The sequence below is a fragment of the Salmo trutta genome, chromosome 19, assembly GCF_901001165.1.
Source record: "Salmo trutta chromosome 19, fSalTru1.1, whole genome shotgun sequence".
Taxonomy (NCBI): domain Eukaryota; kingdom Metazoa; phylum Chordata; class Actinopteri; order Salmoniformes; family Salmonidae; genus Salmo; species Salmo trutta.
This window is the reverse complement of record NC_042975.1, coordinates 4,775,971-4,788,382: the sequence shown is the minus strand read 5'-3', so window position 1 is coordinate 4,788,382 and position 12,412 is coordinate 4,775,971. Positions and strand designations below refer to the sequence as shown.

The following is a 12,412-nucleotide window of genomic DNA, read 5'->3' as shown; positions in this document are numbered from 1 at the left end:
TCAATGAGCAGCCAGTCTCCCTGTCCTCAGGAATGTCTGCTATGTAGTCTACTATGTAGTCTGCTATGTAGCTGGATAGAGGAACCTACTAGCATTGATTAAGATATCTCTCTTCTTCCTCTTGTTCTGCCACTTCTACCTTTTTTCTTTCACCCGCAGTAAGCAGAGGCACAACAAGCTGTGGCGTTCCCACTCGGACAGCGACCTATCCGAGCACCACGAGCCGTTGTGTAAGCCCGCCCGCCAACCCCACACCGTGGGCCGCTTCGACCCCCGTAACCAGGGCAACAGTCCCGCCGTACCTACCCTGCAGGAGCTGCTGGGAACTCCCTCCAACACAGAGCAGGTGGTGCGGTCCGTCTCTGAGTGTGGGAACCCCTCTAGTGCAGGGAAGGTGGTATGGTCCAGTAGCCAGCCCAATACCACAGTTAACCAGGAAATTAAACTGAACACTAACCAGGAGACTAGGACTGAAGCTCAGTTGACCTCCACAACTAGGGACCAGTCAGATGCTACTGGGGACCAGTCAGTGGGGTCCAGTCAGTAGGGTCCAGTCAGTGGGGTCCTGTCAGTGGGGTCCAGTCAGTGGGGTCCAGTCAGTGGGGTCCAGTCAGTAGGGTCCAGTCAGTAGGGTCCAGTCAGTAGGGTCCAGTCAGTGGGGTCCAGTCAGTGGGGTCCAGTCAGTGGGGTCCAGTCAGTGGGGTCCAGTCTGTAGGGTCCAGTCAGTAGGGTCCAGTCAGTGGGGTCCAGTCAGTAGGGTCCAGTCAGTGGGGTCCAGTCAGTGGGGTCCAGTCAGTAGGGTCCAGTCAGTAGGGTCCAGTCAGTGGGGTCCAGTCAGTAGGCAGTAGGGTCCAGTCAGTGGGGTCCAGTCAGTGGGGTCCAGTCAGTGGGGTCCAGTCAGTAGGGTCCAGTCAGTAGGGTCCAGTCAGTGGGGTCCAGTCAGTGGGGTCCAGTCAGTAGGCAGTAGGGTCCAGTCAGTGGGGTCCAGTCAGTGGGGTCCAGTCAGTAGGGTCCGGTCAGTGGGGTCCAGTCAGTAGGGTCCAGTCAGTAGGGTCCAGTCAGTAGGGTCCAGTCAGGAGGGTCCAGTCAGTAGGGTCCAGTCAGTGGGGTCCAGTCAGTGGGGTCCAGTCAGTGGGGTCCAGTCAGTAGGCAGTAGGGTCCAGTCAGTGGGGTCCAGTCAGTGGGGTCCAGTCAGTGGGGTCCAGTCAGTAGGCAGTGGGGTCCAGTCAGTAGGCAGTGGGGTCCAGGCAGTGGGGTCCAGTCAGTAGGGTCCAGTCAGTAGTCAGCGGGTCCAGGCAGTGGGGTCCAGTCAGTAGGCAGTGGGGTCCAGTCAGTGGGGTCCAGTCAGTAGGGTCCAGTCAGTAGGCAGTGGGGTCCAGTCAGTAGGGTCCAGTCAGTAGGGTCCAGTCAGTGGGGTCCAGTCAGTGGGGTCCAGTCAGTAGGGTCCAGTCAGTGGGGTCCAGTCAGTGGGGTCCAGTCAGTAGGCAGTGGGGTCCAGTCAGTAGGGTCCAGTCAGTGGGGTCCAGTCAGTGGGGTCCAGTCAGTAGGGTCCAGTCAGCGGGGTCCAGTCAGTAGGGTCCAGTCAGTGGGGTCCAGTCAGTGGGGTCCAGTCAGTAGGGTCCAGTCAGTAGGGTCCAGTCAGTGGGGTCCAGTCAGTGGGGTCCAGTCAGTGGGGTCCAGTCAGTAGGGTCCAGTCAGTGGGGTCCAGTCAGTGGGGTCCAGTCAGTAGTCAGCGGGGTCCAGGCAGTCGGGTCCAGTCAGTAGGCAGTGGGGTCCAGTCAGTAGGGTCCAGTCAGTGGGGTCCAGTCAGTAGGGTCCAGTCAGTAGGGTCCAGTCAGTGGGGTCCAGTCAGTGGGGTCCAGTCAGTGGGGTCCAGTCAGTAGGCAGTGGGGTCCAGTCAGTGGGGTCCAGTCAGTGGGGTCCAGTCAGTAGTCAGCGGGGTCCAGTCAGTGGGGTCCAGTCAGTAGTCAGTGGGGTCCAGTCAGTGGGGTCCAGTCAGTGGGGTCCAGTCAGTAGGGTCCAGTCAGTGGGGTCCAGTTAGTGGGGTCCAGTCAGTAGGCAGTAGGGTCCAGTCAGTGGGGTCCAGTCAGTGGGGTCCAGTCAGTAGGGTCCAGTCAGTGGGGTCCAGTCAGTAGGGTCCAGTCAGTAGGGTCCAGTCAGTAGGGTCCAGTCAGTGGGGTCCAGTCAGTGGGGTCCAGTCAGTAGGCAGTAGGGTCCAGTCAGTGGGGTCCAGTCAGTGGGGTCCAGTCAGTGGGGTCCAGTCAGTAGGCAGTGGGGTCCAGTCAGTAGGCAGTGGGGTCCAGGCAGTGGGGTCCAGTCAGTAGGGTCCAGTCAGTAGTCAGCGGGGTCCAGGCAGTGGGGTCCAGTCAGTAGGCAGTGGGGTCCAGTCAGTAGGGTCCAGTCAGTGGGGTCCAGTCAGTAGGGTCCGGTCAGTAGGCAGTGGGGTCCAGTCAGTAGGGTCCAGTCAGTGGGGTCCAGTCAGTGGGGTCCAGTCAGTGGGGTCCAGTCAGTAGGGTCCAGTCAGTGGGGTCCAGTCAGTGGGGTCCAGTCAGTAGGCAGTGGGGTCCAGTCAGTAGGGTCCAGTCAGTGGGGTCCAGTCAGTGGGGTCCAGTCAGTGGGGTCCAGTCAGTAGGGTCCAGTCAGTGGGGTCCAGTCAGTAGGGTCCAGTCAGTGGGGTCCAGTCAGTGGGGTCCAGTCAGTAGGGTCCAGTCAGTAGGGTCCAGTCAGTGGGGTCCAGTCAGTGGGGTCCAGTCAGTGGGGTCCAGTCAGTAGTCAGCGGGGTCCAGGCAGTCGGGTCCAGTCAGTAGGCAGTGGGGTCCAGTCAGTAGGGTCCAGTCAGTGGGGTCCAGTCAGTAGGGTCCAGTCAGTAGGCAGTGGGGTCCAGTCAGTAGGGTCCAGTCAGTAGGGTCCAGTCAGTGGGGTCCAGTCAGTGGGGTCCAGTCAGTGGGGTCCAGTCAGTAGGCAGTGGGGTCCAGTCAGTGGGGTCCAGTCAGTAGGGTCCAGTCAGTAGTCAGCGGGGTCCAGTCAGTGGGGTCCAGTCAGTAGTCAGTGGGGTCCAGTCAGTGGGGTCCAGTCAGTGGGGTCCAGTCAGTGGGGTCCAGTCAGTAGGGTCCAGTCAGTGGGGTCCAGTCAGTGGGGTCCAGTCAGTAGGCAGTGGGGTCCAGTCAGTGGGGTCCAGTCAGTAGGGTCCAGTCAGTGGGGTCCAGTCAGTAGGGTCCAGTCAGTGGGGTCCAGTCAGTAGGCAGTGGGGTCCAGTCAGTAGGCAGTGGGGTCCAGTCAGTGGGGTCCAGTCAGTAGGGTCCAGTCAGTAGGGTCCAGTCAGTGGGGTCCAGTCAGTGGGGTCCAGTCAGTAGGGTCCAGTCAGTAGGGTCCAGTCAGTAGGCAGTGGGGTCCAGTCAGTGGGGTCCAGTCAGTGGGGTCCAGTCAGTAGGGTCCAGTCAGTGGGGTCCAGTCAGTAGGGTCCAGTCAGTGGGGTCCAGTCAGTAGGGTCCAGTCAGTAGGGTCCAGTCAGTGGGGTCCAGTCAGTGGGGTCCAGTCAGTAGGGTCCAGTCAGTAGGCAGTGGGGTCCAGTCAGTGGGGTCCAGTCAGTGGGGTCCAGTAAGTGTGGTCCAGTCAGTGGGGTCCAGTCAGTAGGCAGTGGGGTCCAGTCAGTGGGGTCCAGTCAGTGGGGTCCAGTCAGTAGGGTCCAGTCAGTGGGGTCCAGTCAGTAGGCAGTGGGGTCCAGTCAGTGGGGTCCAGTCAGTAGGCAGTGGGGTCCAGTCAGTGGGGTCCAGTCAGTAGGCATTGGGGTCCAGTCAGTGGGGTCCAGTCAGTGGGGTCCAGTCAGTGGGGTCCAGTCAGTGGGGTCCAGTCAGTAGGGTCCAGTCAGTGGGGTCCAGTCAGTAGGGTCCAGTCAGTGGGGTCCAGTCAGTAGGCAGTAGGGTCCAGTCAGTGGGGTCCAGTCAGTGGGGTCCAGTCAGTGGGGTCCAGTCAGTGGGGTCCAGTCAGTAGGCAGTGGGGTCCAGTCAGTAGGCAGTGGGGTCCAGTCAGTGGGGTCCAGTCAGTAGGGTCCAGTCAGTAGTCAGCGGGGTCCAGGCAGTGGGGTCCAGTCAGTAGGCAGTGGGGTCCAGTCAGTAGGGTCCAGTCAGTGGGGTCCAGTCAGTAGGGTCCGGTCAGTAGGCAGTGGGGTCCAGTCAGTAGGGTCCAGTCAGTGGGGTCCAGTCAGTGGGGTCCAGTCAGTGGGGTCCAGTCAGTAGGGTCCAGTCAGTGGGGTCCAGTCAGTGGGGTCCAGTCAGTAGGCAGTGGGGTCCAGTCAGTAGGGTCCAGTCAGTGGGGTCCAGTCAGTGGGGTCCAGTCAGTGGGGTCCAGTCAGTAGGGTCCAGTCAGTGGGGTCCAGTCAGTAGGGTCCAGTCAGTGGGGTCCAGTCAGTGGGGTCCAGTCAGTAGGGTCCAGTCAGTAGGGTCCAGTCAGTGGGGTCCAGTCAGTGGGGTCCAGTCAGTGGGGTCCAGTCAGTAGTCAGCGGGGTCCAGGCAGTCGGGTCCAGTCAGTAGGCAGTGGGGTCCAGTCAGTAGGGTCCAGTCAGTGGGGTCCAGTCAGTAGGGTCCAGTCAGTAGGCAGTGGGGTCCAGTCAGTAGGGTCCAGTCAGTAGGGTCCAGTCAGTGGGGTCCAGTCAGTGGGGTCCAGTCAGTGGGGTCCAGTCAGTAGGCAGTGGGGTCCAGTCAGTGGGGTCCAGTCAGTAGGGTCCAGTCAGTAGTCAGCGGGGTCCAGTCAGTGGGGTCCAGTCAGTAGTCAGTGGGGTCCAGTCAGTGGGGTCCAGTCAGTGGGGTCCAGTCAGTGGGGTCCAGTCAGTAGGGTCCAGTCAGTGGGGTCCAGTCAGTGGGGTCCAGTCAGTAGGCAGTGGGGTCCAGTCAGTGGGGTCCAGTCAGTAGGGTCCAGTCAGTGGGGTCCAGTCAGTAGGGTCCAGTCAGTGGGGTCCAGTCAGTAGGCAGTGGGGTCCAGTCAGTAGGCAGTGGGGTCCAGTCAGTGGGGTCCAGTCAGTAGGGTCCAGTCAGTAGGGTCCAGTCAGTGGGGTCCAGTCAGTGGGGTCCAGTCAGTAGGGTCCAGTCAGTAGGGTCCAGTCAGTAGGCAGTGGGGTCCAGTCAGTGGGGTCCAGTCAGTGGGGTCCAGTCAGTAGGGTCCAGTCAGTGGGGTCCAGTCAGTAGGGTCCAGTCAGTGGGGTCCAGTCAGTAGGGTCCAGTCAGTAGGGTCCAGTCAGTGGGGTCCAGTCAGTGGGGTCCAGTCAGTAGGGTCCAGTCAGTAGGCAGTGGGGTCCAGTCAGTGGGGTCCAGTCAGTGGGGTCCAGTCAGTGGGGTCCAGTAAGTGTGGTCCAGTCAGTGGGGTCCAGTCAGTAGGCAGTGGGGTCCAGTCAGTGGGGTCCAGTCAGTGGGGTCCAGTCAGTAGGGTCCAGTCAGTGGGGTCCAGTCAGTAGGCAGTGGGGTCCAGTCAGTGGGGTCCAGTCAGTAGGCAGTGGGGTCCAGTCAGTGGGGTCCAGTCAGTAGGCATTGGGGTCCAGTCAGTGGGGTCCAGTCAGTGGGGTCCAGTCAGTGGGGTCCAGTCAGTGGGGTCCAGTCAGTAGGGTCCAGTCAGTGGGGTCCAGTCAGTAGGGTCCAGTCAGTGGGGTCCAGTCAGTAGGCAGTGGGGTCCAGTCAGTGGGGTCCAGTCAGTAGGCAGTGGGGTCCAGTCAGTGGGGTCCAGTCAGTGGGGTCCAGTCAGTGGGGTCCAGTCAGTAGGGTCCAGTCAGTAGGCAGTGGGGTCCAGTCAGTAGGCAGTGGGGTCCAGTCAGTGGGGTCCAGTCAGTAGGCAGTGGGGTCCAGTCAGTGGGTCCAGTCAGTGGGGTCCAGTCAGTAGGGTCCAGTCAGTAGGCAGTGGGGTCCAGTCAGTAGGCAGTGGGGTCCAGTCAGTGGGGTCCAGTCAGTAGGCAGTGGGGTCCAGTCAGTGGGGTCCAGTCAGTAGGCAGTGGGGTCCAGTCAGTGGGTCCAGTCAGTGGGGTCCAGTCAGTGGGGTCCAGTCAGTAGGGTCCAGTCAGTGGGGTCCAGTCAGTAGGCAGTGGGGTCCAGTCAGTAGGGTCCAGTCAGTAGGGTCCAGTCAGTAGGGTCCAGTCAGTAGGCAGTGGGGTCCAGTCAGTGGGGTCCAGTCAGTGGGGTCCAGTCAGTAGGCAGTGGGGTCCAGTCAGTAGGGTCCAGTCAGTAGGGTCCAGTCAGTAGGCAGTGGGGTCCAGTCAGTAGGGTCCAGTCAGTAGGCAGTGGGGTCCAGTCAGTGGGGTCCAGTCAGTGGGGTCCAGTCAGTAGGCAGTGGGGTCCAGTCCTCCCATACTGTTGACCAGAAGCCTTCAGCAGCAGCTAGTACTAGTCCCTCCACTGGTTCTCAGGGGGGAGTCCTGAGGGTTGGATCCCCCAGACAGTGCTCCCCTGGCTGGGTCTGGGTGTCTTCTGTCCCCCCCCTCTGTCCAACGGCCTGTGTGACTCTGAGGAGGACCCCTCGACCCAGTCTCTACCCCGGCTGCGGGCAGCCACCGTGGTGCCTGGCGTTTCCACTGTGGCGGTCGGGCGCCCTGACCTGCCCCCCTCCCTTCACCACCTCCCCCTCACTCCAGCGCAGACGAGACTCCAAAAGCCAAGGAGCCGTCCTCCAACTTGCCTGGGCCAAAGTCCCGCCAGTCACAGGTGCCTGAGTGACTGGCGGGACTGAGTTGTTGTTGAGGACCCCACTGTTGAGGACCCCAAGAGCAGTGTAAGCACACAAACAGCAGGATCCCAAGAGCAGTATGCACCAGTGCCTTATGAGAAACTAGACCGTGACCAGCGGTTATCTGGGGTGTTTTTGGACAGTTCAGGACCCCAACAACCCTCCAGTAGTGAGGTGCTCATCAGCCAGCCCAGTGCCCCCCCTCAGGACTCAGTCGCAGAGGAGTCCCCGGCTCTCAGCACAGACCACATCGACTTCTTCAGCGCCAGAGAGAAGTTCCAGGGCCTGACTCAGGATGGGAGGACCCTCTGCTTTTCTGATCAGGCACTGCAGCAGACTCCTCAGCCCATTCCCAGGACTCCAGGACAGGAGGAGGAGGACCCCTCTGCTGAGGCGACGGAGGAGGAGGAGGTCGAGAAGAGGAAGAGGGTGAGACTATTTGTATTTATTTTACCTTTATTTTACCTTTATTTTACCTTTATTTTACCACGTTAGTCTCAAAGAGATTAACAATCTATTTTCCAAGAGAGACCTGGCCAAAATAGCAGCACACCAAGTTTCAGACAACATTAAAATCGAAGCAGTTTAAAAACATCCATTTACACATTGAACAGGCAATAATTATTTGGGGAGGTGTGATGCATTCTGGGGTGAAAACAGCACCCCACTTTGTCCACCATAGTTTAGACTTTAGCTTTGAACTCATTCAAGGAGACAAGCTCCTGCAATTCAATGTCCTTTTTATAGTTTGTTGAAAGCGGAGGGGAACTGGAACGCTTTTTTTACCCAGTTCTTTACGGGAATTATTTTAATTTCATGTAACCTTTATTTTATCATGGAGTCATACTGAAACCAAGGTCTCTTTTTTTTACAGATCAGCCCTGAATTACAGAAATTACAGAAAATACAAACATCAAAATATAAATCCAAAAGTCAAGCAGAAATAAAAACACGGTCATAAAAAAACGAACATATTCATCAGTAATAAGGTCCTCAATCAGCTGTCTGAATTACCCAAGAGGCACATACGTCTCGTGTCTGAGCCGTTGAATTGCGACTCCACTTTGTCTCTGTACTGACGTTTTGCCTGTTTGATTGCCTTACGGAGGGAATAGCTACACTGTTTGTATTCAACCATATTCCCAGTCATCTTGCCGTGGTTTCATTCTGACATCACCAGGCAGTCCATCAGTTAATAGACCATTTTCAGGTTTTCCCCCTCCACTCGCAGACAGTCTGATCATTTCCCTTTGATAAGAAACTAATTGTTTATTTTTAATAATTTAATTGAAAATGATCACAGTAAGGTTTTTCCGGTACTTTTGTATACTTTTTAGCCAATTGTTCTGAAAGTAGCGCTCACGAGCCAAAAGTGGTCCCCGACAATTGCATACTACGTCACATACAGTATGTGCACCATGTCATCCATCGCGCTCTCTCGCTGTGGTGTACACGGAGCCGTTAAACCCACCCTGCAACCTCATTGGATAACGCTAGCAGGCCTCTTGCAAGCTGTCAATCAAATACGAGGGGCTGAAGCTCATTGGCTAGAACTTTAATTGCTAGGGGGGTGGCCTACGTGGGGAGAAAATGTAGGAAAAATGGCGCAGCACAGCTTCAAGAAAACAGTCGCTTTCAAACTAGGGATTTCGTGGCTAATTGAGGTAAGACAGTAATTCTGCTCATAGATTATGCAGCAGACCTACACATCAGCCCAAAGTGTGAGTTTGAAAAAATACTTTCTTAGGTCGCCAAAGTACCAGAGGATGTCTAATTGTTACCCATAAATGATTTGATACTGAGATAAAAGTGGCTGCATTGGACCTTTTTAAGTTGCAAAATGCAGAATTCGCTCCGCCATTTCCTGGTTGATAAAATTCTAATAATTCGCATTATATTTGACAAAACAAGCACGGAGTCATTGTACCATCTAAACTGTTGTAACATATTGTATTTTCAGCTGTTTGAAGCTGGTGTACAAAACTGAAAGTAAAAGATGCAAAAACTAACCTTAAGAACGGGAAGCATAGAAATTGAGCACAGAACAGATCTACCACTTAGACTTGCTTTCAATGAGTGACAGATCTATAACACACATTTCTATGTGAATTTGGTCAGGTCGCCCCAAAAAAGATACATATTGCAGCTTAAGAAAATTTACTTGCGAACTTTGAAAATAAAATGATCTTTGTAAATTAACTTTAGTTACCAACTTTGCAATGTGAAGACTACTTCTATATTTTATTCTTATTTTGTTTTTCTTCTCTTTTCTCAGGAGAGCATTGTCTCTGTTCACCTCATAGTCACAGAACTGGAGTCCTTGAGGCACACTGTGGCCGCTTCCCCGGGTCCAACCAGCCAACCAGAGTCTACAAGCCTCTCCCAGGACCAGGACATGCGTCAGTCAAACCAGGAAGTAGAGGAGAAAGTTGCAAAGTCACAGCAGGAAGTGAAGGCTGTCAAATAGGAAGTGAAGGATAAAGCAAAAGAGATGGAAGCTGTCTCCCACTCTCCTCCCGTCCCTCTCTCTGGTGATTGGGCAATGGGCTCTGTGCGCCACGTAACCAGACACCTGGAGCAGCGAATGAGGCAGGAGCACGACTCCCCCTCCCCAACTCCCCTGTCCCTCCCACTCACCCCCTCCCACCACCCTACCCCTATCACCCCTCACCACACTGCCCTCTGCTATGCCCCCCTGTCCTCCATGGACTTCCTTTGTCTGGAGGGGATGACTGAGTTTGAGTCGGGCACAGACTGGGGTAGCCTCCCGGGACGAGGACGCGGTGACATCATGAAGGAGACGCGGGAGATGGGGGTGTTCCTTCGCCAGTAGAGCGAGGGTGGAGCCATGGTGCCCAAGTGTGTGGGCCATCTGTGGGGGGAAGGTGTGGAGGCGAGGCAGAAGGGCAGCGACCGGCAGAGAGCCAAACAGGTAGAGGCCCGGATTCGCCAGGCTGGACTGACCCTGCCCTCCCTGATGAAGCGCTCTGCCTCATTGGCTAAGCTGGGCTGTCTAGAGTTGTCGGCCAATGACCTGAGTGGCTGGGATCTTAGCCCTACCGCTCCCGCGATGCCCACCGTGGAACCCCTCCTTTGGTAGCAGCTGACGAGTCCTCCAAGAAACGGAGGGTGCTATCCCACAATGCCCCCTGTCTGACTACTTCTGTCTCAACCAGCAGGGCCGAGTCCCTCAGGACCGGAGTGTAGGGGCCTTGTAAGTGTGGACACACCCCCTCAGAACACTTGCATTCTCCTCCGTCTAATCAGGGCTGGCAGAGGGGGAAAGTTCCTGACTCTGGTCACGCCCCTTCGCCAATGCCCTACCTGATCTCCGTGGCAACACGACAGCAGTATGGAAGGACACAACCCCCCCTACGTAGGCTGAAAAAATGGACTGTCAGCACCCTCTACCACACTATGTGACCCTCACACTGTCCTTTGTATGTGTGTGTGAGCGTGAGACACAGAAAGTGATGAATGTGTGTATGCCATAACTGTTTAATTTCTACTGTATTTCTATCTGGATCTATGTGAAAACAAGCCCAGCCACTTTCCTGAGCCTCTACCTCCTTTGCTTGCCTTTTATTCAAAACTCTGATAGGTCTACAATATGGCTGCCTTCCCTAAGAACATAGGACGAATAGGTGGATCCGTCACTATTGTGCTTAATGCTAACAGAAAGCTTATCTCTTCAGGGCCTGTGTCCACAAAGTGTCTCAGAGCAGGGGCGGATTGGCCCTGGACTTCGATCCAGACCGGCCCACCAGAACCGGCCCCCGTATCCTCCACCACGGCCGGACTGATAATGCTCGCATGTACACACACAACCAGCCCCTAATACAACCACCTAGCTACATCACAACCCCTAATACAACCACCTAGCTACACCACAACCCCTAATACAACCACCTAGCTACATCACAACCCCTAATACAACCACCTAGCTACATCACAACCCCTAATACAACCACCTAGCTACATCAAACCCCTAATGGGGGTATTCTTCATTTCCATCAGGACCATCCTCCACTGTCCTGGTCATGTATTCCTCATTTCCATCAGGGCCATCCTCCACTGTCCTGGTCATGTATTCTTCATTTCCATCAGGGCCATCCTCCACTGTCCTGGTCATGTATTCCTCATTTCCATCAGGGCCATCCTCCACTGTCCTGGTCATGTATTCCTCATTTCCATCAGGGCCATCCTCCACTGTCCTGGTCATGTATTCTTCATTTCCCATCAGGACCATCCTCCACTGTCCTGGTCATGTATTCTTCATTTCCCATCAGGGCCATCCTCCACTGTCCTGGTCATGTATTCCTCATTTCCATCAGGGCCATCCTCCACTGTCCTGGTCATGTATTCCTCATTTCCATCAGGGCCATCCTCCACTGTCCTGGTCATGTATTCTTCATTTCCCATCAGGACCATCCTCCACTGTCCTGGTCATGTATTCCTCATTTCCATCAGGGCCATCCTCCACTGTCCTGGTCATGTATTCCTCATTTCCATCAGGGCCATCCTCCACTGTCCTGGTCATGTATTCTTCATTTCCCATCAGGGCCATCCTCCACTGTCCTGGTCATGTATTCCTCCAATCCTGAAATGTTCAGTCTTTTCTACTGTTACAGCGAGGCTCCTCAGCTCACACTGCAAATTGTCAACAGTTGCTCGGCTATCAAATTGAAGCAAACATTTTGCTGAGCTTTTGAAGGGTTGTCTGTGGAAGACCATTGAATGTTATCTGGGAGAAGTTTCTAGGACCCAGAAGGTCTTCTTTCTTGCCTTTTTCTGTGTCAGAGTGGCTTCCACTTCCTCCAGCTCTGTGTCCTCATCCTGTTCTTTGATCTTCTTATTTGCAAACTGAACAAATGTGTCTGTCGCTGCCTTAATGGGGTCATGGTCTCCTGACATGCCTTTCAGGGTTTCCTGTGTAGCCACAACCATTCGATGGGCAGACAGGATGTCCATCCAACTTGTCTGCAGGTATTTGGACAGTGGTGACGTGTTCTCAAATATCCAAAGAAATATTTGAGCGGTCAGTATCGTCTCATACCGGAGAAGAACCTCAGTAAATCCTCTTGACTTCACCCGAACAGTTGTCTTCGTGTTGGCCTGTCCTTGTATGGCTGATAGTGTGAGGAGAACTTCAACATAGAGACCCTAGTCTGGTTTTTCAAAGGATCCAAAGACCTTCTTCAAAGCTCTATCCTTAAGCCCACCAGCGTGTTTCTCTGATTGGAGATAGGGGTCTGTGTCGAGTGTCCTGGCTCTTCTTCTCCCACACATCCATCCTTTGGTAGGATTCACGCAGTAACACAGCAATGTCGTTAAGGAGAGCAAACAGTGACCCACTCGCTAAGACAATTTCAGTTGTTGTCAGACCAAACCAGATTAAGGACACGTGCATAGCGCCATACATGCACTTGATTGGGGGACTTTGAGGATAACAGAGTAGAGAAGCCCTTATATTTGCCCTGCATATTGGATGCTCCATCCGTAGCTTTGCCAATGCACTTGTCTAATTTGTGTTTATCCACAATATCTGTCAACAGCTGGACAAAGTACTGTCCAGTAGATCCCTGACACTTCACAACAGCCACAAGCCTCTCTTGTACGACGTTTGTCACATATCTCATAATGACAGAGCACTGGTCTTGAGAAGTTATGTCCTGAGTTGTGTCGATCTGGACAGAGAACATTCCAGCTT

General features: G+C 54.9%; 1 protein-coding gene and 1 pseudogene across 1 annotated transcript in view; both read left to right on the top strand.

The window, feature by feature from the left end:
* Positions 1–9,169, top strand: part of LOC115155058 (protein phosphatase Slingshot homolog 2-like) — a 46,011-nt gene extending 36,842 nt beyond the window's left edge. Inside the window, exons 14-17 of the mRNA XM_029701851.1 lie at positions 160–539; positions 6,386–6,680; positions 6,846–7,113; positions 8,978–9,169. Coding sequence (XP_029557711.1) covers positions 160–539; positions 6,386–6,680; positions 6,846–7,113; positions 8,978–9,169 — 1,135 coding nt within the window. The remainder of the gene's footprint in view (positions 1–159; positions 540–6,385; positions 6,681–6,845; positions 7,114–8,977) is intronic.
* Positions 6,536–10,578, top strand: LOC115153862 (protein phosphatase Slingshot homolog 2-like; annotated as a pseudogene).
* The last annotated feature ends 1,834 nt before the right edge of the window (positions 10,579–12,412 follow it).